This window comes from Herpailurus yagouaroundi, unplaced genomic scaffold (genome assembly GCF_014898765.1).
Source record: "Herpailurus yagouaroundi ecotype Mexico unplaced genomic scaffold, PumYag 29, whole genome shotgun sequence".
Taxonomy (NCBI): Eukaryota; Metazoa; Chordata; class Mammalia; order Carnivora; family Felidae; genus Herpailurus; species Herpailurus yagouaroundi.
Genome location: NW_024412377.1, coordinates 75,867,220 through 75,894,795, shown reverse-complemented (window position 1 = coordinate 75,894,795; position 27,576 = coordinate 75,867,220). Strand labels below are relative to the sequence as shown.

At 33.5% G+C, this 27,576-nt stretch overlaps 1 protein-coding gene across 26 annotated transcripts in view; it reads left to right on the top strand.

Moving 5' to 3' along the window:
• The window catches only part of PPIP5K2 (diphosphoinositol pentakisphosphate kinase 2), a 72,257-nt gene that overhangs the window by 24,793 nt on the left and 19,888 nt on the right, over positions 1–27,576 (top strand). For 14 of the 26 annotated variants that reach the window (XM_040447352.1, XM_040447327.1, XM_040447300.1 and 11 more), the window contains 11 exons: positions 2,024–2,149; positions 2,292–2,413; positions 2,687–2,869; positions 7,685–7,826; positions 8,835–9,058; positions 14,393–14,520; positions 15,100–15,214; positions 20,594–20,701; positions 20,793–20,909; positions 24,223–24,390; positions 26,729–26,902. In XM_040447352.1, the coding sequence (XP_040303286.1) occupies positions 2,024–2,149; positions 2,292–2,413; positions 2,687–2,869; positions 7,685–7,826; positions 8,835–9,058; positions 14,393–14,520; positions 15,100–15,214; positions 20,594–20,701; positions 20,793–20,909; positions 24,223–24,390; positions 26,729–26,902 (1,607 nt within the window). Of the gene's footprint in view, positions 1–2,023; positions 2,150–2,291; positions 2,414–2,686; positions 2,870–7,684; positions 7,827–8,834; positions 9,059–14,392; positions 14,521–15,099; positions 15,215–20,593; positions 20,702–20,792; positions 20,910–24,222; positions 24,391–25,925; positions 26,043–26,728; positions 26,903–27,576 lie in introns of all 26 variants that reach the window. The other 12 variants (XM_040447375.1, XM_040447361.1, XM_040447457.1 and 9 more) reach the window with 4 other exon arrangements.

The window sequence follows — 27,576 nt, the reverse complement described above, 5'->3', positions numbered from 1 at the left end:
CCACTTTGGATTCTTTGTCTCCCTTTCTCTCTATCCCTCCCCTGCTTGTGCTCTCTCTCTCTCTCTCTCTCTCTCTCTCTCTGTCTCTCTCTCCCTCCCTCCCTCCCTCCACCACTCTCTCTCTGTCTCAAAAATAAATAAATAAGCATTAAAAAAATAATAATAATGGGCAGAAATTGTAGAAACCATTTCATGAAGAAATGTAGATGCCCAACAAAACAGTTATAATAATAGTAATAATTACTTTTGCCTATCTCACTAGCAGAGTGTTTTCTTATTATTTTGTCAAATCATTATTAAAGAATGTTGATGAGAATATAGTATGAGTGGATTTCAGTCTGTTGGTAGGAGTATAAATTGATGTAGCCCTTTGCAAGGTAATTTGGCAATATAAGAAACTTCACATATGCTTTTACCTTTTTTTTTTAAGTTCATTTACTTATTTTGACAGTGTGTAAGAGGGGGAGGGACAGAGAGAGAGAGAGAGAGAGAGAGAGAGAGAGAGAGAGAATCCCAAGCAGGCTCTGCACTGACAGTGCTGAGCCCCGTGTGGAGCTCAAACTCACAAATCATGAGATCATGACCTAAGCCGAAATCAAGAGTCTGATGCTTAACCAACTGAGCCACCCAGTCATCTCTCATATGTTAATTCTACTTATAAGGATTTATCCCAAGGAAGTGATCAAATATTCAGGGAAAGATTGGCCTGTGGAGATATCCCAAATGGCATTATTTATAGTGGCATAAATTGAAGTAGTGATTATCTTAAATGTGAACACAAGTTTGTTTATATTGATCTTCATATATTTATTTTAAAATTTGACATTGCTACTGTGTCACACTTTGTGATTGGTAGCAATACAGATTAATTTCCTATACTTTAATGTTTGTAATCAAAAATATTCTGTGTATAACTATGATTGAAAAAGTCTGTTAATTAATTGTCCTTCCATAAATTAATATTAGCCTGCATGATAAAGCACATACAACTACAAGGTACTACCCCTGGCACAAAGTTGATTCCTATCACTTTTCATGAATCATCATTAAGTTTTTTAGCACTTATATTGCTCATTTTTAAATTACCTCTTTTCTGTAGCCTATTGCAGATCTTAGGACATAAAGAGCAGATAAATTAGGTACAGAAATTCATTCACTTGTGGAATATCTGAGAAAAAACTTTGGTCGGGTACAGAAAAAGATTACACAATTCCAAATTTAATTTTTTTTTTTAATGTTTATTTATTTTTGAGACAGAGACAGAGCATGAACAGGGGAGGGGCAGAGTGAGAGAGGGAGACACAGAATCTGAAACAGGCTCCAGGCTCTGAGCTGTCAGCACAGAGCCCGATGCGGGGCTCGAACTCACGGACCGTGAGATCATGACCTGAGCCAAAGTTGGATGCTTAACCGACCGAGCCACCCAGGTGCCCCCACAATTCCAAATTTAAAAAGCTGCTCTTGGCTACATTTTATTGTATATCTCATTCATAAGTTTAAATTACAGTAAGTTTTAGGCTCTCTCACATCTTTCAAAAAATTATGCAAATCATTGATTCCTCTTTGTAAAAATGTATACATCCTCACTTCGGCTAACATTACCTTTTATGCGAGCCTCTTGATATAAAGACAAGATCTCGATCCTGTGGTGAAGGAGCTCTTAATGTAACAGCTGGGACAACTAAATTAAACATATTGGACAAATACTGTTGCTGTGATATCACTATGAGAGCAGGGAAGGTGGAAACATCACTTCCTTTCAGAAAACTGGGAAAGAGCCTTCTTCCTAAAGTGAGGAAGAGTATGAAATTAGAGTAAGATTTTAACAGGTAGAGCAAGGGTTGTTCCCTACAGAATCAAAAGCATACAAAGATAGGTATGTTCAAAGGAACAAAATAATTTACATAAAAGCTATTTTCTGCTACAGAAGAGAAAACAAAGAAAAAATTAATCTTGAAACACGCCTCTTTAAAAGAAACAAACTTGACATTTATTTGCTTTTATTCATTAACATATATCTTAGACAGCCGAAGAGAAGAACCATCCTTACTTTTGGTTCTAAAATGGGGAGGAGAACTAACTCCTGCAGGCAGGGTCCAGGCCGAAGAACTTGGAAGAGCTTTCAGGTGTATGTATCCTGGAGGTCAAGGTAAATCTTGGAGTTTCTTTAATTTGGTTAAGTTTATGCATTGTTTTTTCAAATCTTCACTTATTTTGAGATGTTACTAAATATTTATAGAAATACACTGAGACAAAAATATAGCTTAAGTGATTTGAGTATTTATTTTCAGGAGATTATGCAGGATTTCCTGGTTGTGGTTTACTTAGATTACATAGTACCTACCGACATGACCTCAAAATATATGCCTCTGATGAAGGACGAGTCCAGATGACTGCAGCTGCTTTTGCAAAGGTATAAATAAATGTTTTTCAGAATTACTAGAAATTTCATCTAATACCACATTTTAAAAGATTTTTGCTAAGGCAATATTTAAACATTCCAAATTTGAAATTTCCAGCTCAAGCCCTGTAATTGTGATAGGTTGTATTATTAATAAAGTTTATTCATTGCAAATAGTTAGCTTATTCCTTATGAAATTCAGCATGTAACAAAATAATTATGATACTTTTCATTAATTTGCATACTAATTTTTGAATTTGTGTTGGCTTTATTTAATATGTTTAGGGGCTCTTAGCCCTAGAAGGAGAGCTTACACCCATTCTTGTTCAGATGGTAAAAAGTGCGAATATGAATGGTCTTTTGGATAGTGATAGTGACTCTTTGAGCAGTTGCCAGCAACGTGTGAAAGCAAGACTTCATGAAATACTTCAGAAAGATAGAGATTTTACGGCTGAAGATTATGAAAAGGTGGGTCTTAGCAAACTCTTCTATATTGTGAAATACGTACACACATATAAAAGTATATAAAAACAAAACTTATAACAAACTTATAACAAAACTTATAACAAAAAGTATATAAAACAAAAACTTAGAGCCTATTGTATTATAAAGCAGTACTCCTAAGGGCGCCTGGGTGGCTCAGTCGGTTAAGCGCCTGACTTCAGCTCAGGTTGATCTCACAGTTCGTGGGTTCTAGCCCGGTGTCAGGCTCTGTGCTGATGGCTCAGAGCCTGGAGCCTGCTTAGGATTCTTTGTCTCCCTCTCTTGCTGTCCCTGTCCTGCTCATGCTGCCTCTCTCTCTGTGTCAAAAATAAACATTAATTTTTTTTTTTTTTTAAATAAAGCAAATACTCCTATAGTCCCCATCCAGATGGAGAAATAGAACATTGAGACACCTCTGATCCCTTTGTGCCCCTTCTCAATTGCAACTCCTTCCCAATCTCCTAGAAATAATTACTATCCTGACTTAATAGTGCTCTTTTTTATAGTCTTCTGATATCAAGAATACTTATTTGGGTAAGTAATCATCCCTAACTACTATGGTCTCAGTTTTGGCTGTTTTCTAAGTTTCTTACATTAGATTAGGTTTTCTTTTATGTTTGGCTTCTTGTGCCCTATGTCATGTTTGTGACATTTATCTGTATTTTTGAGAATTTCCACAGTTAACTAATAATCAGTTCTATGTAGTACTTTATTTCAGGGACTAACAAACTTTTTCTGTAGAAGACCAGATAGTAAATTTTAGGCTTTGCCGGTCACATGTGGTCTCTTGATGCATACTCTTTTTTTATTTTTAACCACCTTTTAAAAATACTGGGGCACCTGGGTAGCTTAGTCGGTTAGGTGACCGTCTCTTGATTTGGACTCAGGTCGTGGTTCATGAGTTTGAGCCCCACGTCAGACTCTGCACTGACAGTGTGTAGCCCACTTGGGATTCTCTGTCTCCTTCTCTATGTCTCTCTCTGCCCTCCTGCATATGCACTCTCTGTCAAAAATAAATACATAAACTTAAAAAATAAAAATAAAAATGTGAATACCTTTCTTTGTCCATGGGCTATGCCACAGACCACATTTGGCCTGCAGGCCATAGTTTAATGACCCGTATTCTATTTTATGAACATACCGTAATTGATATATACCTTGTATCATTGTTATAGTTTTGGGCTGTTGTGATTAATATTTCTATGAGTGTCCTTGTATGTCTCCTACTGCATATGAGCATACATTCTCTTGGGTACATTCTAGGATTGGAATTGTTGTGACCCACAGTATGCTTATGTTTCAGTATCAGATAATGTCAAACTGTTTTCCAAAGTCATTGAACCAATTTATACTCCCACTAGAAGTCCATGAAAATAATCATTGTTCTACATAGTCTCTATTCTTTGCATTCTCCGACTATTCAGTTTTGGCCATTCTGAAGATGGATGTGTAGTAGTTCAGCGTGGCTTTGATGTTTTTTGACCATTTAGATATCGTCTTTCATGAAGCCTTCTATTAAATCTCTTGTCCTTTATTTCTACCTTTTGTCTGTATTTTTTCTTATTGAGTGGTAGAGGTTCTTTGGATATGTGTTCTAAATACCACCACCTATTCTGAGCCTTTATGATGTCTTTCAGTAAGCAGAGGTTCTTATTTTTCATGAATTCCAAGTTGAATTTTTTCCTTTATGGTCAGTGCAGTTTTGATGTCGTCTAATTTCTTTCTTTTTTTTTAATTAGTGAGGTATAATTGACACACAGTGTTGTTTCAGGTGTACAGTATAGTGATTAGACAAATCTATATGTTCTATGCTTTGCTCAGCACCACAAGTCTAGTTACCATCTATCACCACACAGTGCTATTACAGTACCACTGACCATATTCTCTATGCTGTACTGTCTGTCCTCATGACTTCAATAACTGGATGCCTCTATCTCCCACTCCCCTTTGTGGTCAGTGCATTTTAATGTTTCTTTTTCTAACTAGAGGTCATAAAATACTCTTATGCATGATCTTCTGTAAGTTTTACTGTTTTGCCCCTCACATTTATCTGTAATCCAGCTAAAATTGACTTTTGTGTGTGCTATAAGGTAAAGATGTCAAACTTAATTTTTGCCAAGTGTATATACATCCAAATATACCAATACCACATACCGAAAGGCTCCCCTTTATAGTATCACTTTATAGTATCATCTTTATAATCTATCTGGTGGTCTATTTCTACACTATATTCTTTTTTCGATCCTGGGCCACTGAATAAGATCTCTCAAGTCCTACATGCTTCCTTCTTCAAGTTTTTCAGGACTTTTTTTGCATTTCCATATAAATTTTAAAATATGCTGTCAAATATCCTGTTGTTATTGATTTAGATGCATCAAATCTAGTTTCTGAAAATTTATCTTAATATATTTTTATGCCATTGTAAATAGTACTTCTAAAAATTTTATTTTGATTGTTGATACATAGAAATAGCTTTTTAATATTGACTTTATATGCATCAACCTTATTGAACTCATTTGTTAGTTTAATAATATTTCTGTAGATTTTTTGATCCTTTAAAAGCATACTCACAGGTTTGTTTCTTCCTTTCTGATCCTTATTTGTTTATTCTTTTTCTTGTTTAACTTCAATAACTAGCACATTCAAAACAATGTTCAATAGAAGTGGCATTTATTTTCTTGTCCATGTTCTCAAAGAAAGCCTTTAATGCTTGTCCGTTAGGTATGTTTTCTGTACATTTTGTAATAGCTATTCTGTTTCAAAATAAATTTCACTCTGTCCCTATTTTGCTAAAAGTTTTATCATGAAAAGTTACTGAATTTCATCATTTTCTTTTCATCTGTTGCATCGTATGATTTTTTGTGATGTAAAGCTATTTTGGCTCTTCTGGGGCACCTGGGCGGCTTAGTCAGTTAAGTGTCCAACTTCAGCTCAGGTCGCAATCTCACGGTTCTTGAGTTCGAGCCCTGTATCAGGCTCTCTGCTGTCAGCACAGAGCCTGCTTTGGATCCTCTGTGCCCCTGTCTCTCTGTCCCTTTCATGCTCCCTTTTTCTTAAAAGTAAATAAAGTTAAGCTATCTTGGCTCCTAAAATAAACTCAGTTTACATATATACATGGTGGTGGTGGTGGTGGTGGTGGTGGTGGTGGTGGTGGTGGTGTTAATATATCTCAATGGTTTGGGTTTACTATTTTTGGTTAGAAGTTTTACATCTCTGTTCAGGATTCAGATTAACCTTTACATTTTAATTCTTATGCCTTTGTCTGCTTTCAATATCGGGATTATGCTAGTCTCATAAAATTAGTTAGGGAGTCCTATTTTGGGAGAATAGTTTGTATACATATCTTTAATGAAATGTTCGGTAAGATTTACTGATAAATCCTATGGACATTTTCTTTGTGGGAAATCAAATAATCATTATAATCATGGAGTCCAGAGTAATTGTTGTTATGTGTTGTGTCAGTATTAAGTTACATTGTTGAAGGAGTTTATCGTATCCTCTTTAAATTCTTTGTGATGTCTATAGGATTTTGTAGAGTTGTCACTTCTTATTTCATAACATTCTACAGTTTTTTTTCTCTTGATCAGTTTAACCATGGTTAATATACTTTATTACTCCCTTCACAGAAATAACTGATTTGTTGGTCTTCTGAATTTTGCACTTGTTTTCCACTTGATTAATTTTTGCTTATATTTTTTCCTTCCACTTTTGTAAACCTGTGTCACTAGCTGTCTGCTTATTAATTCTTGAATGTTCAATCTTTTCTAAAATAAGGACTTTAGGCCATAAATTTCCCTTTATGATTATACGCATAAATTTTGTGGTGTATGCAGTTTGGGATATTTTCTAATTTCCTTTGTGATTTCTTCTTTGGTCATAGATGATTCAGAGCTGTAGTTTTAGAATTTCCAAACCTATGACATTTTTAAGTTAAACTTTTTTTTATTTTGAACTTTCTATCGTTTCAATAAAAACAAAACTTTGTGACTTTTTTCCTTTCTTCACTGTTGTGTGTTAAAATTTCTCACTCGTGGATTTTCCTTGTCTTTGTAGTTCTCTTAATTTTTGCTTTACATATTTACATTTGATACCATGTTATTAGGTAGATTACAAATTTAGAATAGATACATTTCAATCAGTACATTTTGCCTCAAAGTTTTGAGATGAATATAGTAACAACAGCTTTTCCCCTCTTACTTGATTTTGCATTGTATATCTTTTTTTACTTTCAATCTTTTGGAAATTATATTTTTAGGTGTATCAAAATCTGCATAAAGCTAGTTTTTTTTTAATTTATTATGAAAATCTTTGTTTAAGGCAATTTTATTTACATTATAAATTACTGGTAAATTTATATATGAATCCATTATAGTTTATCCCACTCTTGACATACTCTTGGTTTGGTCTTAGGCAAGTTGCCTAACCTCTGTTAAGTACCTCATCTGGAAAAAGATGGTGATAATAATAGAGTCTTAGTGTTATTACATGTAAATATATGTTGAACGACTAGAACCATATTGAGTCAGCAATTTGTCACTGTTAGAATAAACTCTCATTGTAAGTTAGAGTACTTTTGCTAAATTTTCTCTGTGGACAATCTAATGATAGCTTATGTTTGCTATTTTTTTAACATGTAATTCTGAGATTTTTACTTCCTTCTTGATGTTATTACTATATTTGGGGGGGTCATCTTCATGTGTGGTATTAAATTGTTCTCCAACTACTGGAAAGTTTTGTATATTGTTCTCTTGGACAATTAGGCATAACTACATGTGAAATATATACTTTACTCGTTTGTAGCTTACTCCGTCTGGGAGCATTTCTCTTATCAAATCAATGCATTTAATTAAAAATCCTGTGAAGACCTGTGACAAAGTTTATTCCTTGATACAAAGTTTGACTTCTCAGATCAGACATCGAATGGAAGATCCCAAATCATCAGGTAAATACTATGTGCCTTGGAACATAAAGCAAATAAAAATATTAACTAATTACTATAAACATTTTAAAATAAGATGCATCAATTCTTAAAAAATTAAGTCTCATACTGTATCTAGGTATGAGTTAACATACATCCAGCAAAAGAATAATAATTAGGTTATGGTTTATTTTATCCATGATAGCATGACAAAGATAATAAAATATTATTTGATTAATTACATAGCATTGTCATATAGTTAGGCAGCAAATAACTAGCATAATAAGAAGCAAACAATTGGAAGAAGATCTGGACTCTCACTCTGAGATTAGCTTGGTTCTAATTTGGCAACTTTGAAATCTAGGATTCTTAGTGGTAAGAATAAATCCTTTCAGCTATTTGATTTCTAAGATTCCTTTCGGCTAAAGACTGTCTATTCTGTTAGTTTTGTGAATCTAATAAGAAAATTATATAGTATTTAAATTTTGAATTGAAAATGTATTAGCCTAAGAGTTTTGTTATTGTTGTTCTTTTTCTTTTGATTATTGAAGTGTGTAACATGAGGATAAGTCTTTTACAAACCCAAACCCAAGTCCTAAGCCATGTATTTATATCTTTTATTTAAGTTTATAAAATGTATGGTTACTAATAGTATACTCCTATGGTAACATTCCCTACTTTCTTAACAGTTATACCTCTGATATTTAAAAATGTTTCTAATTGTCGGGGCGCCTGGGTGGCGCAGTCGGTTAAGCGTCCGACTTCAGCCAGGTCACGATCTCGCGGTCCGTGAGTTCGAGCCCCGCATCAGGCTCTGGGCTGATGTCTCAGAGCCTGGAGCCTGTTTCCGATTCTGTGTCTCCCTCTCTCTCTGCTCCTCCCCCATTCGTGCTCTGTCTCTCTCTGTCCCAAAAATAAATAAACGTTGAAAAAAAAAATTAAAAAAAAAAATGTTTCTAATTGTCAACTTTTTAATATATACCCTTAATCTGAGTCTAAGTTTAATATGCTAAATTTGTTATGTTGTTTTAGATATTCAACTTTACCATAGTGAAACATTAGAGCTTATGCTACGTAGATGGTCCAAGTTGGAAAAAGACTTTAAAACAAAGAATGGAAGATACGACATTAGTAAAATCCCTGACATATATGACTGTATAAAATATGATGTTCAGCATAATGGTTCCTTGAAATTAGAAAATACAATGGAATTATACAGGCTTTCAAAGGCATTAGCAGATATTGTTATCCCTCAGGTAAGTAGTTCCTAGGAATCAGTTTTCTTACAGTGTTGAGTAGATTCTTTTACAATGCCTATCACTGGATAAAACATAGTTGGTTTTGGGGTGCCTGGGTGGCTCAGTCGGTTAAGCGGCCGATTTTGGCTCAGGTCATGATCTCATAGTCCGCGAGTTCTAGCCCCGCTTCGGGCTCTGTGCAGACAGCTCAGAGCCTGGAGCCTGCTTCAGATTCTGTGTCTCCCTCTCTCTGACCCTCCCCTGTTCATGCTCTGTCTCTCCCTGTCTCAAAAATAAAATAAACGTTAAAAAAAAAATTAAAAAAAAAAACATAGTTGGTTTTCTTCTGTCTATAAAATCCATAACTTTTAAAAGGAAACTGAATAATTTTGAATTTTATATTCAAAACTTTTTAGTATAGTAAGTCATTACCTGATTTTCTAATAGTTTGATTGTAGTGACTTTTTAAAATTTAAGAATTAATACTCTTAAAGAACAGTAATATCTAACAAACAAGACAACTAAAACAGGGTGGAATAAATTACTTAAGTGTTTGCTGGGTACCCATTATGTACCTATCAAGTCTGTGCTATGAAAATATGTGAGGAATGGGAGAAAAACGTAGCTGTGGCTCCAAATTTTGCAAGTCTTTTTACTTCATGTGCAAGTATTTTGAAATTATTATTTAGAGGTCAAGGTGTAAGTTGTTATCGGAGGGGTGTGGGTTGGGTCATGGGTCTTTTCATTTATAGGAGAATAAAAATAAAGGTGTAACCAGAATTCAAATAATTTAAATGTAATTAGGGCAGAGAATCAGATTGATAATAAAGAGGTAAGTAACAAGACAAATTGAGATACAGGAAATGTTAGCAGATACCCTTTTGGGACCCGTTTTCAACTTAGTTACTAATGATTATGTGGATACTGTAAAGAGGAGATTGGAGGGGCGCCTGGGTGGCTCAGTCAGTTGAGCGTCCGACTTCGGCTCAGGTCATGATCTCACAGTCGGTGAGTTCAAGCCCCGCGTCAGGCTCTGTGCTGATGGCTCAGAGCCTGGAGCCTGTTTAGATTCTGTGTCTCCCTCTCTCTCTGACCCTTCCCCGTTCATGCTCTGTCTCTCTCTCTGTCTCAAAAATAAATAAACGTTAAAAAAATTTAAAAAAAGACCTTTAAAGAGGAGATTGGAGTAGATCAGACATTCCAACTATGAGCAAACTTAAAAAGCAGGAAAAAATGGAATACATGAAGAGTATGAGGATTCTGAGCAAAAGTTGCTTCACTTAAAGATACATATAAAAATAATTAAGATCAGTGTCCTTACTATTTACAGAAAGTTCAGGAAAAACTACAGGCTTTGACAAACTGGAAATTCAGACAGTGCACAACTTGCCTATAATTACTTGTGTTCATGTTAAAGATTAGCTTATTCTTTCAGCATGAGAGAACACTACTTATTTGTTTGATTAGATGTATAATATAGACCATCTTTGGTATATTACATGATTCACTGGTTGGAAGTGTAAGTAAGATCCAGGTTTTTTTTCACTGTTTTGTATTGCTTTGTGCATATTAGGTTCAGTGCACATTATTTATACTTACTCTTACAGTGGAGATTATTTTTAAGTATGCTGTTTAACAGGTGAGCTGTTAATATAAGATTCTTAAATATTTAGGTGACTATATTCATTATTCAAAGTATGCTTTAAGTATATCTAAACTTACCACTTTAGTGGCTAAATACACAAATGATTTGTTACATAATCATGTCTGTTTTGTTACATGGCTTATTTTACCTCATGTCGCCTCTTTTTCAGTTATCTATATACTACATGTTCTAGAATTGGGAATGAAAAGTTGGTTTCTTAGAGTTGGGCTTAAAAAGATAGTCAAGTGTTAAAAGGGTTTTAGATGTAATCTCTCCTATGTGTTATGTATGTATTTCAGGTATATTACTTACATCACTGAAGAAATTTCTTACCATCTCCTTGTAACTTAAATTTTTATAATGAATTTTTTAAAGTACTGTAATTAAAAGAACCAGTAAAAATGAGAATAGTTTGGGAAAGATTTGAGATGTCATTTGTATCTTTTAAAGTAATTGGTCTTGCTCAGTGGTTCTCAGTCTCTCTTACATTGTCTTTTGATGCACTTAGCTTAGATTTTCTCAGCAGTCTGAGAACTTATTTGAAGACATCTCCAGAATTTTTTTCTTGGATAAATTATTTATTTTTTAAATCTTAGAACTCTTCAGACAGCATTTTGTCCAAGCTTACCAGAATCAGTCTTATTTTTGGTAAATTCATAATTGTATTTTGGTAAAGTTATAACTTTAAAAGCAGCAGTTTTTTTTTACATGCTTTCCTAGAGTTTTGAAATTATAATTTGAGGAAAGGACAACTTTGGGTTTACCTCCCTAACTTTTTGGTTTGATACTCTTTATTGTGGCAAAAATTTGGGATCTCTTCTTTTCTAATGAAGTGCTGAATTCATTCCAATAAATAATATTTTGTTTTGTTACTTTAAGTAAGCCTTTATAAATCCAGAACCATGGACAAAAAAACAAAACAAAACAAAACAAAAAAACAGGCATTTTCAATCACTGAACAAACTAAAAATTACTAATGTATATGTAGTAATTGTAATGATACTATAGTTTATAATGGGGAAAAATGAAAATTTTGCCTACCTCATTTTCAAGGAAATAAAGAGTATTTCAAGCAGAGAGACTTGATTCAGTTAAATAATGTAAAATTTTGACTTGTTTAGAATATACTAATTTAGTTTTAGAGAATATCACTGTCTGTGCAAGAAAAATGTATATATGCTCTGGTGTACCTCAAAGTGTTGCTATACCTCTAAAAATACATTTCTACTCTTACATTGAACTGATTTTTATATCAGTGCTATGTGAAATATGTGCTTCTAATCATATCTAAGCTTAAATACAACATAATTACTTTTAATTATTTTAACAGTTAAACTAATTTTCAGCTGTTAACAGAATTTTTGCTGTGATAAAATTAACTTTTCACCTTTTGACCAGTCTCAATTTTCAGCAAATAGAGACCCTGGCTTAAAAATGATACTTTAAAAGCATCATGATAGTATGGCAGTCAATAAGAGTATGTAAAGACTAAATTTGGTATTAAGGTTTTCTTAACAGAGATCACATTTAAGAAAGTTTGAAAACCGTGTCTTTGAATATTTATGGATTGTGAAATGCAGAGGATTGTTTATAACAGTATTTGCCATAGAAAGTCAATTGACACTCTCATTAAATAAAACCACATAATAAGCTTTCAGATAGCCTCATCTCGTATTTTAGTTAGTCCTATTTATGGCAGAAATATTGTAATTACACTTGAGAACTAAGATATCCAACAGTTATTTGATCCCAGTTGGTGGTAGCAGATGAACAAAATATGTCAATATGTTAAAGGGAAAGATGTCTTTATTACAAAATTAATATACTTATGTGTAAAGTTAGAAAATGTAGAAATAGCAAAAAAGATCACTGTGATGTTACCAACTAGAGAAAAACATTTTAATGTTTCGGAAAATTCTTAAAGGACTTTTCTCTTGAATCATGAAGATACAGTTTTTCTCATAAATTCATACATATAACAAATGTATTCTTTGCAAAAGGGAACCAGGAAAGCCATACTATTTTACAACCTGATTTTTGTCTCTTCACTTAGAACGAAGAACTTCTTTCATTTTATTAAACCTATATGTACATCATTATTTCTAATAGCTAAATGGTATGATGTAATAATTATGTAATGATTTTTTCATATTTGGGAACATGATATCTTTTATTTTGCTCTCTTTAAACATCTTCACATGCACTCAAGACTATTTCTGTAGCTCCAGAAATCTTTTACCAGTTTTCTTCCAGTTAAACAGTGTAGAAGACTACCTGTTTATTCATACCTTGGTAACAACACACACACACACAAAATTTCCCCCTGATGATTTTTTTTAAATTTTTATTTATTTTATTATTTTTTTAATATATGAAATTTATTGTCATATTGGTTTTCATACAACAAAAAAAATTTTTTTAATGTTTATTTTTCAGAAAGAATGAGAGACAGACTGTGAACAGGGGAGGAGAGAGAGACACACACACAGAATCCAAAGCAGGTTCCAGGCTCTGAGCTGTCAGCGCAGAGCCCAATATGGGGCTCAAACCCATGACAGCGAGATTGTTACCTGAGCCAAAGTCGGATGCTTAACTGACTGAGCCACCAAGGCACCCCTCCCCTGATGATTTTTAATGCCAATATTTTCCTTTTGTTCACATATACACAATTATATGTATACATACATGTTTTTTGCATACCCAATTCACAGTCACCTATGTTGGTAAGATTATTGAACCAATGAAGCTTTAGTTTAAGATAAATGACACCAAGAGTATTTTCATAGGCCTTCCATCTGTAATCGATCAACCTCTTCTTTATTTGGCACTTTTCAGATCTGTTATCCATAAATAATTTTTGCTATCTGGGAAGTTCCTGATAGCAGGAAGTAGCCTTTAAATTCAGATATCCTGAATGAACTTAGAGAGCGATAGTATGCCTGTTTCTTCCCTCCTTCTCTCTTCTCTCCTTTCTGTCTCTGTCCCTCCCACTCCACTTTTCTGCTTTCTCCCTCTTTCCATCTACACAGCTGTCAAAGCTTTTTCTCTTCACACATCAGGTCATTTTTAAATCTACCTCTTTGATCTCATTTTTATTACAATTATGAGTATGTTCTCTTAACACTTCATATCGTAATTCCTCATTGTAAATTTAATTAACTCATTATTATAGGCATCATTAAATTTGACAATTTCATGACATTTCTTGCTCACTACTAGGTAAGTCTTTAAAAGTATTAGCCAAAGGCTTTTAAATAATTGTTTAGCCTTTTTCATCTTGGACATTTAAATCAAATCTCATGGTTTCATTTATTTATATTTCTTTTCATAGGGTTATTGATTGTTGTTCTGTGCTTTAGTGTTTATGTCCTTAATCCATCTTTCTTTTAGGGTTATTTCTTCATTGAAAACTTTATGATTGAGTTGAGCTACTGTCCATAAAGATTACATTCATCCATTCATCCTTCCCTTTTAAGAAATCACTTGCTTTTTCAGTTCTACCAAAAAAAAATTTCCCATTATACTTAATAGTTGTAGGAATAGTATCCTTGCATTTGCAAAAAATGTAAACTAGGAATTGTGTAATATTAAAAAAAAAAGCTTAATAGAAATATTTTGTCTGTTACTAGAATGTTTTAGCAGTGCATTTGTTAGAGTGCTTTGTCATTATACCCTTTTTCTAATAATATCATGTATTTTCTGCTCAGGAATATGGTATAACTAAAGCTGAAAAACTGGAGATTGCCAAAGGCTACTGTACTCCTCTAGTTAGAAAAATTCGCTCAGACCTTCAGAGGACACAAGATGATGACACTGTAAATAAACTCCACCCTGTGTAAGAGACTGTACTGGTATTTAAATCTGTAGGCATCTGTTTTTCCATACTTCAACTCTAATGTTCCTATGAAGAAATCAGGAATGTGTCACTTAGCGCACTATGGAAATAAGGATTACCTAGATATTCCTAACAGTTAACTTCCAACCAAGGTTCTTTAAGTCTCCAAATTGAGGAAAAACTGAGGTGAACAGGAAAAGGTGATATGTGTCATCATTCACATGGGATCATCAATGTGTACCCCATTCAGCACCATAAATGTCTGTGAACTTCCTTAGTGCTAAGACATTTGTCATTGCTAATAGAGGAGCTAAAATGACCAAATTATTTGCAGTGAACTTGACTAATGTTAACTTTTGTTTTGACTAATCTCAGAACTTCTAGTTAGTTCTAGTTAATCTTCATGTTAGAGAAATATCTACTAAGGTAACTCCTCCTTGTGGTTGGAAGACTGATAGATTTACTTATTGTGGTCTTTGACTTCTAGTAAGATTAAGTTCCATTTTACAAAATAATGTCAGTACTTAATGAGTTTTGACTGTATGCTTATATTCTAATACTGTCTGCTACTAACTTCAGGTATTCCAGAGGTGTTCTGTCTCCTGAACGTCATGTCCGTACCAGGTTATATTTTACCAGTGAAAGTCATGTACATTCTTTACTATCTATTCTTCGCTATGGTGCCTTATGCAATGTAAGTAAAGTAAGTTATTCCAATCTACTTAACAAATATGGTTCTGTGAATTTGTAATCAAATCACTAACACTAGTCTTTACTGTGCAGTTTCAACAGTTGATCATTTGCCATCATTTGTCAAGGGTCTACTATATTCCAAGCACTGTGATAGATGTTGGGAATAAAGACATGTTCCCTTCCCTTTGGAGAAGATTAATTTAAATAAACAATAATGCAAAATATTTTTAAAAAAATTTTGTTTTAACGTTTATTCATTTTTGAGACAGAGAGAGACAGAGCATGAACGGGGGAGGGTCAGAGAGAGGGAGACACAGAATCTGAAACAGTCTCCAGGCTCTGAGCTGTCAGCACAGAGCCCGACTCAGGACTCGAACTCACAGACCGCAAGATCATGACCTGAGCCGAAGTTGGCCGCTTAACCAACTGAGCCACCCAGGTGCCCCAAATGCAAAGTATTTTAGATGATGTTATAGGCTGGTGGTAATAAGATAAAGAGAAGCTGATAAATTTGAGTTATTTAGGGGTTAGAAAGAACTTGGTGTTTGTTTGGATATTGTTCCTCTCATCTACTGTTAGTAATGAATCATACCAAAGTTTAGCTTAAAACAATCACATTTTTATCTCACAGCTTAAAGGATTGACTGATATACTTAGGCAGTTTCGCTTTGGGTCTCTCATGAGGTTGTAGTTAGACAGTGACTGGGGTTTGAATCATCTAAAGCTTTCCTCATGTCTGGTGCTTGATGCTGTATGTCAGCTAGAACTTCAGCTTGAGTTCTTGACCACAATACTTACCTCTGGCCTCTTCATGTGACCTGCTTCCTCCAAACATGGTAGCTGAGTTCCAAGATTTAGTTTCATAATGGAACAAGGTGCAAGTGCAAGACATTTTTATGACCTAACTTACAAAGTCACATAACATCACTTATACTGAGATGTATTGATTGAGGCAATCACAGAGGTTCATCCAGGTTCAAGAGGTGGGGAGATAGATCCACGTTACTACATGAGTGGAGTGTCACTGTCATATTATCCGATGAGAATATGTCTCATCTTGACCACACAATCCATATTTCTCCCATATTCAAAATTCACTTAACCTTTTACCCAGTAATACCCATCCTATCCTATTTAATTATAAACTTGGCATCCCAGGCTTCTTCATCTAAGTCAAATCCAGATGTAGGTGGGGCTCCTTGGACACAACTCCTTGAGTGCTCAAAAGCATTCAGTCTTAAAGACCTATGCACTGAAGAGACCAATTATCTGTCCTTCAAATACCCATTATACAGTGGTGGGTTAGGCATGAGATAACTATAGTAGATAAACTTTTCAAGAGAGGGTAAAACAGAAGGTATACTGTAGTCATTGGTCATAGCAATTTTGAAATCTACCTAGGTACATGTTGCCCATTCTTTAATTAGGGTTCTATCATTCTGGAGTAATTTGAAATACATTGTACTAAATAAATCATACCCAAAGATCTCTTAAGGATAAGCCCTTTTCTACCTTGGGTTCTCTCTGTGGTTATTAAGGGATGGCACTCAGCAATCCTTATTATTTAATTCTGAGCATCTGAAAAACATATTCCTAAGATCTTGAGGAAGTCTTCTGTTTCTTTGGAGGATCTGAGGTCTTAACAAGTGTTTTTGCAATCACATCGTTTTCATGGCAGATTCCTGTGTACCCTTTCTTCCTGAAAGCCATCTTTTAATTACAGCATTGTTTGTTCCCTAAAAAGGCTCGGAATGAGGAACAGTTTTTTTGGTGTGTGTGTTTTTTTTTTTTTTTTTGAAGTCTTGGCTTCTTTGTAATTGACAATTTCCCTGCAGCTTAGCTGTCTCCTGTCACAGGCAGTGAGAAGAATCTTGATGACATGTTCAGTACTTTTCCTAGAAATCTCCATAGCTAGCTCATTAGATATACTTTTTATTTTCAACCATCTACAGGCTAGTGTTTTTACACTTTATGCCACTACATAGCAAGAGTTCTTTTTCTTATACCTTCCAGTAACATTTTTCTTTCTATAATCCCTCACCAACAACCTTGTCACGGCCCATTAGGCTTTCACTAATGCTCTCCTTGAGAGCCTTCCAGTGCTCACAGGTATGAAGGGTAAGAAAGAGAAGAGAACTGAGAAAGATTCCCATATCTCTAATATGGGTAAATTGGTAGATATTCCTACCCATTCACTGATAAAAGTAACACCTACAGAGAGGATCAGGTCTTAGAAAGAAAGTAGTAAGTTTAGTTTTAGACAGCTTGAGTATGTTCATATGTGAGGACACAGATGTGAGTTAAAGGTACAGAGTTAAGCCAACATATTAATGACAGTAAAGTAGTGGCTGGTAATAAGATTCCCAGAGATTTTGCATTTGAAAAGATAAAAAAAATGACATTGTAGGGATTGACAATGGAAGTGATAATGTACCAAAGAGACTTAAAAATTTTAATATCTTCTTTGTTTCTCAGTATACCCAAACCATAGATTATCCAAAATACAATGTCACCCTGTTTTATATCAAAAATATTTTTGCATCATCTGTAAAATAGCAACAAATAAGAATTTTCCTTTAATTTTCTTATTCTATTACATCCTAAATTTGACATTGGTATATATATTGATGTACACATCTATACACATCTGTTAACAAAATGGTCTATCCTTAAAAGAAAATCCAGCCTTGTTTTCCTACTTTTTTAGTAAAGAGAAATTAGATGTATAATGAAGATTTGTTTTTATGTCTCTTGATTCTTAATTTTATTATTAGCCTTGATGAATAACTAATATTAAAGTAACCCTGAAGTTATTTCAGTGTTCTGTTCGAATCATGTTTTCTAATTCATATGTTCTTCCCTCTTGTTTTGGTTTCTTGTTGGTCCCTAAGGAATAGCCAAGTGACATCCCTTGCAGTTTTAATAAATGAAATAGTTGGGGAAAAAAATGACCCTTAGTTAGCAAGGCAAGAATTCATATATCCAGTAGTAATGATGGAATTGTTCTTGGGGGAGAGAACTACATCTCTTACATGGTTCATTTTTTACTCTCTTACATTTACTTAGGGGATGAAGCATGGAAAATATAGGAACCAATAGAACAAGGCTATGGAGCATAATAGTGAGCAATGGAGAAAATGGCAACAAATAAGGATGAAGAGCCAGTGCTTTGGGAATCCTAAAGGGATTAGGAAGCAATTTTTAAGCAGGGAAGTAAATGGCTTTGGTTGCTGTGTGGACAGCAGATAGGCTGGAGTAGATATGAAGAAACCAGTTAGGAAGCTATGGCAGTGATCTAAAAAAGATGATGTAATTTGGACTAGGGTGGTGGCAATACACTAGAGCTTGTTGAGTATATCTCACGCTCGGCTGCATTTGTAAAACAGAAACTGAACACCATTCTTTTAAAACTCTGCTTCCAGATTTTCGAAAAAAAAAAGTACTTTTCACATTAGTAAATACATGTAAAGTCTATAATATCAATATGATGTCCCATTTGCTAATTAAAAAAAATTAATTTATTTGAACTATAAATCATTGTCCCAGGTCATAATATCTTTATAAGACCCTGTAACTAATATACTTAAAACCTTGAAATTGTAGATTTTGAAATTGTAGATTTTTCAGTGTGAACTCGGTAAAATCTAGCTCTCCATAATAGATTTTTTTTTTAAAGGTGTTTATTAAGGAAACAATATTGTAAACAAGATTTCAGGGACTATATTGAATGAGACTTAATTTAAAAAAAAAAAGGTTTTTATGGATTTTTGCATACTGACTATATTCAGGAAGTTACTAAATATATGCTAAATATACTAAATATGTAGTATATATAGTGCTATATATATTATGTACATACTACACATGGTATATATATATAGATATATATTATTATATATACAATATGTATAGTATATAAAGATATATAGTACTATATATAATGTATATAAATATAAAAGTGCTACTAAATATTATTTAATTTCATCTCTTCATTAGCACTGACCTAGCAGAACCTGTACCTACAACACTGAATTAGATATTATTAGATGGTGTTCTTATTCATAATGTAGGATCATGAACCTATTGAAAATTTTTAGTGTTTAAACCCTTCATTTATAGTAATTCTCATTTAGTATAACTCAGAAATGTTATACTAACTTATATTTTACTTTATTAATTTTGAAAAAAATATATATCTTTGCACATATACCTTCCGCAAATACACTCACAAACACACAGATGCAGTTGTTTCTCTGGAATATTGCTTAGGTTAAGAGTAGCCACTTTGATAGCTTGGCATTACAGCATTTAGAGGTGTGGATAGCCATTTGTTACAATGATGCTAAGCACACATGGAAGAATACAAATTATATGATGTATATTTAATTTTACTCTTCCATAAACTTGAAAAGGGGCATGCTTCCTCAGGGATGTTGAGTGTCTAAATTTGAAAAGGAAATACATGCTAGTTTTGTTTTCTGGGTTTTTTTAATGTGCAATTAACATGTGGTGTTACAAGTTTGGGCTTTTGTATATCAAATTTCATTTCTTAAAACAATGCACATTTTATACTGAAGTGCAAAATACTGAATACTCTTACTATATGCAAAAAATTGTTGTATGCCTTTATTTCTAAAGTTTATGACATGTGGAAGAGAGTTTTCTGTGATGTGGACCCTATTGACTATTGACTGTAGACTTTGTACCTTGACTAGTTTAACCTTTTCAGATAGAATTTTCTACTTAGAATGTTTGTAGTTCATGTTCTCTAGGATCCCTTTCAGTTCTGATGATCTGTGATTAGATGTTTAAAGACCATGATTATCTAAATGAAGGTGGAGGAGCGATGAAGGAGATGGTAAGATTAATGGAACCTACATGTGCCACCTCCTGCTGATTATTTTAAATACCACTCCAGTGTAACAAGGCATATTTACTAATAGGCATGTAATACATACATGCACTATTTGATGGTGGAAAAATAGCTCTATTCTTAGACGATAGTATTCAGTTTACGAAGCATGATACTACATTAGGTACTTTGGAACTTAAGGTTAACAACTCATTGCTCCTTACCCTCAGAATTCAGTTGTGGGTTTGTATTTCAAGAGATTTTTAATTTTTAAATTCTAGAAGCTATTAAAAAAAGTTACCACTAGACTTTCTAAGAATGCCATAACAGATTTTTAAAATAATTTACCTAAACATAAGTAATTTATCAAGACTTAAAGATAGTGGAGTTATTTTGAGAGGTTGAGCATATACTTATTTACCTTATTTGTATGGTATCACTCAAGATTAAATAACTACCATAATGAAAATAGAGTGACTTTCAAGTAAAGCAATAGGAGAAAATGCTTACCATATACCTTTTGTTTAGGAATCGAAGGATGAACAGTGGAAACGGGCTATGGATTACTTAAATGTTGTCAATGAACTCAATTATATGACTCAGATTGTTATCATGCTTTATGAGGATCCTAACAAGGTAAAAAGAGTTCTTGATTTGGGTGTATTACCATAGGTAAATAAATAGCCTGACGTTTTTCATTTTGAAAATGTTCTATAATATTTTTTAGGATCTTTCCTCAGAGGAACGCTTTCATGTTGAATTACATTTTAGTCCTGGAGCTAAAGGATGCGAAGAAGACAAAAATTTACCATCAGGCTATGGATATAGACCAGCTTCAAGAGAGGTAATAAAGATGAAATTCTCAGGGCTTGGTTATATACTGTGAGATCATGACCTGAGCCGAAATCAGGAGTTGAAGACTTAACCAACTGAGCCAACCAGGCACCCTGGGAGGACAACATTTCTGAGCATACTAGAATTTTATGTTTTATTTAGATTTTTTTGTATTTTTTTCAAAAATTTTTTTGATGTTATTCATTTTTGAGAGAGAGACAGTGACAGAGACAGAAACAGAGCTCGAGCTGGGTAGGGGCAGAGAGAGAGGGAGACACAGAATCCAAGCAGGCTCCAGGCTCTGAGCTGTTAACACAGAATCCAATATGGGGCTCGAACTCACAAGCCAGGAGATCATGATCTGAGCCCAAGTCTGACACTTAACCGACTGAGCCACCCCGGGGCCCCTAAACTTTTTGTATTTTTAAGGCCATTATTTACAATGCTTAACTATAGTTTTGGTTTGGGTTTTTGTCGTATTACTTGAGCACTGTTGCAGGGAGTATGGCCTGTCGCAAAACATGAGTGCGCAAATGAAGTGCAGTTAAACAAAGGTCCTCATACTGGATGGAATGAGGCCCCAGGGCCCCCGACTCCAGAATGAAGCTTTTTGTTAGGATAATTGTGCATAAAGTCATCTAAGCAAGTATTAATTAATCTAATGGTTTAGCTTTTCAAGGTTGAATTTCGAGTTAATTGTTGCTATAACAATAGGAAGGGTCAGGTGTGAAGGAGGATCCGGCCCTGGACAATGTTAATGGCTCTAGGCTTAGGAGTCTAGCCAGCCTAGTTCAGGTATGTAAACATTTCCTAAGGCCTTGCACCTTCTCCAGCCTTTCCCTTTTGAAGTCTTTTCCTTTGATGCTTCTCTCCTGCATCTCCCACAGAGCACTATTGCATGGTAAACATTGTGCTAATAAGCACTTGGCACAAATTACTGTATTTTAATTCTTAGAGTAATCTTACAAAGTTAAATATATATTAAATTTAAAACTTTTTACTAAACTATAACTCATATTGATAAATCCAAAGTGTATAGCTTAATGATGTATTGCAAAATGAACACAATTATAAAACAGCCAACCAGGTAATAGATAGAATAATATCATCATTCCAGAAGATCCAGTTGTGCCCCTCCCTGTCATAGCCTCCCTGTCTTCTCCCCAAAGATACCTATCAAGACAGCACCATGTTTTAATTATGCCTATTTTTGAACTTGTTATAAATGAAATCACAAAATACATGCTTTTGTGGGGGTGTGGGGTGGGTTTTCTTTCATTATGTTAATGAGTTTCATCCATTCTGTTGTTTCTGTTGTCATATAGGATTACATGGCAACAATAAATAGAAGTAAATATAGTGCAATGTGTTCATCTATTCCACTTTGATCATTTGTTTCCAGTTCAAGCTATGAAGATGAGTGCTTTCATGAACATTCTTGTACAAGTCTTTTGGTGAATATATGTACACATTTCTTTTGGATATACATCAAAGAGTAAACTTGCTAGGTCATAGGGTGTGCATATGTTCAGCTTGAGATAATACAGTCAAATAGTTTTCTAAAGATACTGCCATCTTTGTCAGCCCCTGGTATGATATAGATACAGATACAGATACAGATACAGATACAGATATAGATATAGAATTAGATATAGATATGGACATAGACATAGACATAGATATAGATAGATTTTTTTTTAATGTATCCATTTTGAGGGATATGTAGTGATTTCTTGTCATGGTTTAAATTTACATTATCCTCATGACCAGTAACGATTGGCACCTTTTCATATGTTTATTGGCCATTTGGATATGCTTTTATGAAGTGCTACTAGCTTGGACCAGTATGGTGTTGAATAGAAGTGTTGATACTAAACACTTAGACATTCTCAAGCTAAAGCAAAAAGTAATGTTGCAAAGAGATCTTTTTGGGATTTTGATTGAGATTACATAAATTCTCCAGATCAATTTTGAGGGCAATAACAAGGACTTGGTATAACTCTGAATTTATTTAGCTATTTTTATATCTTTTTGATACAATTAAGGGATTTTTTTCATGTGTTGTATCTTTGTCAGATTAGTTCCTAGTTTATACTATCATAAGTGGTTTATTCAAATTCTTCTTTGTTTGTTATTGTCAAATTGAATTTTAACTCATTTTTATATGAAGATTTTATAACTAGCAGCCTCACTGCATGCTATTATTCATTCTAGTAGTTTATCCATAGAGTCATTTGGATTTCCTATGTATATGATCATATCTATTAATTGTGACAAATGTCCAGTACAATGTTGAGTAGATTTAGTAATGGTAGACACACTAATATTTCAGTGATTTATTAACTGATGATGTGTCAAGATCTTTTTTTTTTTTAATGTTTATTTATTTTGAGAGAGAGAGAGAGCGAGAGAATGAGCAAGCACGAGCAGGGGAGGAGCAGAGAGAGAGGGAGACACAGAATCCAAAGCAGGCTCCAGGCTCTGAGCTGTAAGCACAACCCCACGCAGGGCTCGAACTCATAAGCTGTTAGATCATGACCTGAGCTAAAGTCAGATGCTCAACCACCTGAGCCACCCAGGCTCAGTTGTCAAGATTTTAGATATCCCTTAACCAATGAAAGAAGTTCCTCTTCATTTCCTATACTCCTTAGTTTGATGAGGGGTTTTAGGTACTTCTGCTTGACTTCTTTTTGCTAATCTTATGTTTGTGAGATTCTTTGATATAATTATATTTACTTTTAGTCTGTTCATTGTTACTGCTTTACAATACGTGTTTTAGTGTTATGACTATGCCCCAATTTACTTTTTCTATTATAGATATATATTTGGTATACATTTTTTTAATTTGTTTATCTTTTACCTGGGACTTTATCTTATTCATCTGTGTCCTGGCACACCCAGTAAATATTTAGTAGGTCATCGCATGATTATTTATGTATGCAGTCATCACATGTGTTGGGAATATTTGGAACAGAATTTAAATATTCTGAAATTTATAAATTAAAATGCTGTTTTAGTTTGTGCTCATGCTGATGCCATTCCTATATAATAAAATTGATGTCTGTTATTACTGTCATTTGTTATTATTTCTTATTTATTTTGGCATTTGATAAAAATTAAGTACTTTGTTTTAGATGGCTTTATATTGTCATTTAGCTGTTTAATTTCTCTGTGGAGTATATGTTTTTATTAAAGTTGGGTACTCTGTCATCTGTCTCATGATACCTAGTATAGTACTAGGCTGTTGTAAAAATTCAATTAATATGGATTGATGAACGAAGAGAATTTATCTGAATTTTATATGTTGTATTCTTTGCCTACAGAATGAAGGCAGGAGATCTTTTAAAATTGATAATGATGAGGAACCACATACTTCTAAAAAAGATGAGGTTGATCGTGCTGTGATACTGTTCAAACCAATGGTATCAGAGCCAATTCATATACACAGGAAGTCTCCACTTCCAAGATCTAGGAAGATGGCTACAAATGAAGTAAGTATATGTGTCAGAGCATGTTTTTATTAAATAAACTAACTATATTTTAATAAACCAGAAAAGAAAATACAGCTTTAATTATGGAACTTGGGACCCTGACAGATTTTTTATTTTTATCTTTGCCTATATTTCTAATAAATACTTTAAAAATATAGAGGCCATTAAAAAAGAGATTAGTTTTAAGAATCTGGAGCTCTATGTATAGTTTTTGTAACCAAGTTGAACAGATATGGTAAAATAAGACCTTTCCAAAAGCTGATCTTTTTTTTTTTTTTTTTGTCCTGTCACTTTAGGTTATTCTAATAAAGAACTTTTTTAAGAGTTTGATGTAATGAGCAGAGAATAATTTTTGTCTGAAAGGAGAGAGGTATTGCCAGAAATGCTTCAACAACAACTGATTCCAGTGACACTGTAATAAAGATATGAACTTCTAAAATGTCAGCCTGATTGCAAAAACCAGTATAGGAATTTGAAAATTTGAAGAGATAGTTGAAAGTTTACCTTTGTCTACAATTAAATAAAGCTAGTTCTTATGTTCTCTAATAGAATAACACTTAAATAACTACTAAAAGAAGACTTAAGAGGAAAGTTGAAGAGTTGGATTATAGCTAGTTTATAAATATTTAACACCTGTATATATTTTTATATTTTAAATACCTTAATTTTGGGTTATCTGTGTTCTCAGTAGCATGATTCTCCCCAGCACTGATTGAGATTAGTGCTTATAAATGTTGTCTAAATGCTAAAGTAAAAGCATAGAGCAAGATTGTAAGATAGAAGCAACCATAAACTTTTAATTAGAAAAATATTTTTTGTTGATAATTAAACATGCCAAGACTTAAGAGTTAGGTATAACATTTATTTAGCAGTTGTTGAGTCAGAATATAAATAACAAAAAAGAATTATGCTCATTTCTGTAGCCTCAAATTATACAAACATAAGTGCTTTAGGATTCTCAAATTTCAAATATATCTGTGACCCAGTTGGGCAAGTATGAATAGGAAAAACATCCATCAGTAAAATAGATTGTTATAATTTTATAATAAAAATTGTGTACTAGTTAGGATTTCTATGATATTCTAAGTTAATTATAAAAGAGGATGACTAGCAACTGTAGAATTTAGAATTATGTTCTACTATACTTAACTTAAAAATGAGAAACCTGGGGTTATGTTCAGGTATCTTTAATTAAAAAAAATCGGGAAATGACATATTAATATAACCTAAACTACCATTTGTGTGAGGGCAGTGATTTTGATGTTGTTGAATAAGAACAATCTGCAAATTAATCAGATTGTTCAAAATTTCACCATTAAACCTTCTCCTGCACTCCAAAAACGTTATAACACTGATACAGCCAAATGTGTTGGGAGTCCATTTTGCAACACATTTATATTTATAAAATCTTCAACAAAATTACTGCCCTGTTAATTCTTAAGACGCAGAACACATTTATAAACCTTTTTCTCATACTTAAATAGTTGCTTTCAAGAGATTATTTCTATGCCATGCTAAACTTTTACTTCCATAAGGTAAATAATTCAAGTAAAACCTTGAAGACTTTTTCCAGCGTCCACCATCTCCATGGATATCAGAAGTTTGTACTTCCAAAAGACACACAGAGAGAAAGACTATTCTCTTCATTTTGTGCAAGTAGATTTTACTCTGTCCTCACTGTCTGAAACCTAAACATGCAAACATGTAAATGAGAATGTTTGCTGCATGTTTTGCCTATTGAACTCTATGAATAATCTTTGGAGGGGGTAAACAAATAACTTGAAAGTGGAAACAAGTGCAGTTTGAATCCATCTTACCTCTATTTTTTTTTTTTTTTTTTTTTTAATATGGCTGGCAGACAGGTTTTCTTTTCTACCTTACATACGTTGAAATCTCTTTAACCCTTTGCACAATTCTTTAGTGCTTTGGGTTAAAAGGTTAGTATAGCACAAAACGTCTTGAATATCTAAAATTAAACAATACTTTCATATTTTATAAGTTGCTAAGACAGAAAATTGTTAAATCTTTCCAGTTTTAAGAGACAAGGAACAACTATTAAGCAGTATAGATATTTTGTATATTTAAGATAATAAGGTAATTCTTACAGTTGTTGTCACATGCAATTAGATTTGTAAGCCATTCCTGTCAGTTTCTCAAATATTTGAATTATTTGGCTCCCAAATTACTGTTTAATAGTTTCTTAAAAATTGTTAAACAAATGCAAACAAACTGTATTTTTTTTTCTTTCTGATCATTTGGCTCTGTTGTATCTAACTTTGCATGCTCTGCTTTTTTTTTTTTTTTTTTTTTTTTTTTTTTGCCCCTTTCTCACTTCCAGGAAGAGAGCCCCCTGAGTGTGTCTAGCCCAGAGGGTACTGGTACCTGGCTGCATTATACCAGTGGTGTGGGTACTGGGCGTCGAAGACGCAGATCAGGGGAACAAATCACTTCTTCCCCTGTCTCCCCCAAATCATTGGCTTTCACATCCAGTATTTTTGGCTCATGGCAACAGGTTTTTAAACTTTACTTCATTAAAATTTTCTACCTGCATTCAGAGCAACAAATAGCTGTCTTTGAGGACATCTAATCCCTTATATTTAACATCAGAGTAAATCCTTCTGTATTTTAATTTTTAATTTTCAAATGCTTGTGATATCTGACAATATTTGAGGGAAAGAAACCACTTACCTTGCATGTGTTTAGGATTTTTACTGGGAGGGTTTTAAATATCCAGGACTAAAAAGTTAATAAGTTTTATACTCCTGGAACTTTTAGTGTTAATAAAAAAATTTTTTTAAAGGAGAGAAATCGTTTTTTTGGCGTAGTTGTCCTTTAAAACATTTAGAAACAAAATTACATAATTTGATGGTAAGAAAATTCAGTAACCATTTCCCCCATAATTGAAATATTAGACTCCATTTGGAATTTGCTGACAGTTTGAACATTTTTTAAAATCCAAGATTTACATTGTCCTGTGTTAATTAGCAGGGCTCATGTAATACTGATTGTTCTCTCCCTCACTATTGTATTATCTGGAAGTATCTCATTTAAGGGATATATACAGCGTGGGGTTTAGTTGTGTAATATTTTAATGCTCTCTTTATGAGAGGTTATAATGTATAGGTGCCCATTAATAATGTGGGCCAAAGTTAAATGATTTCAGAAGGACTTTCTGTGATGACATTT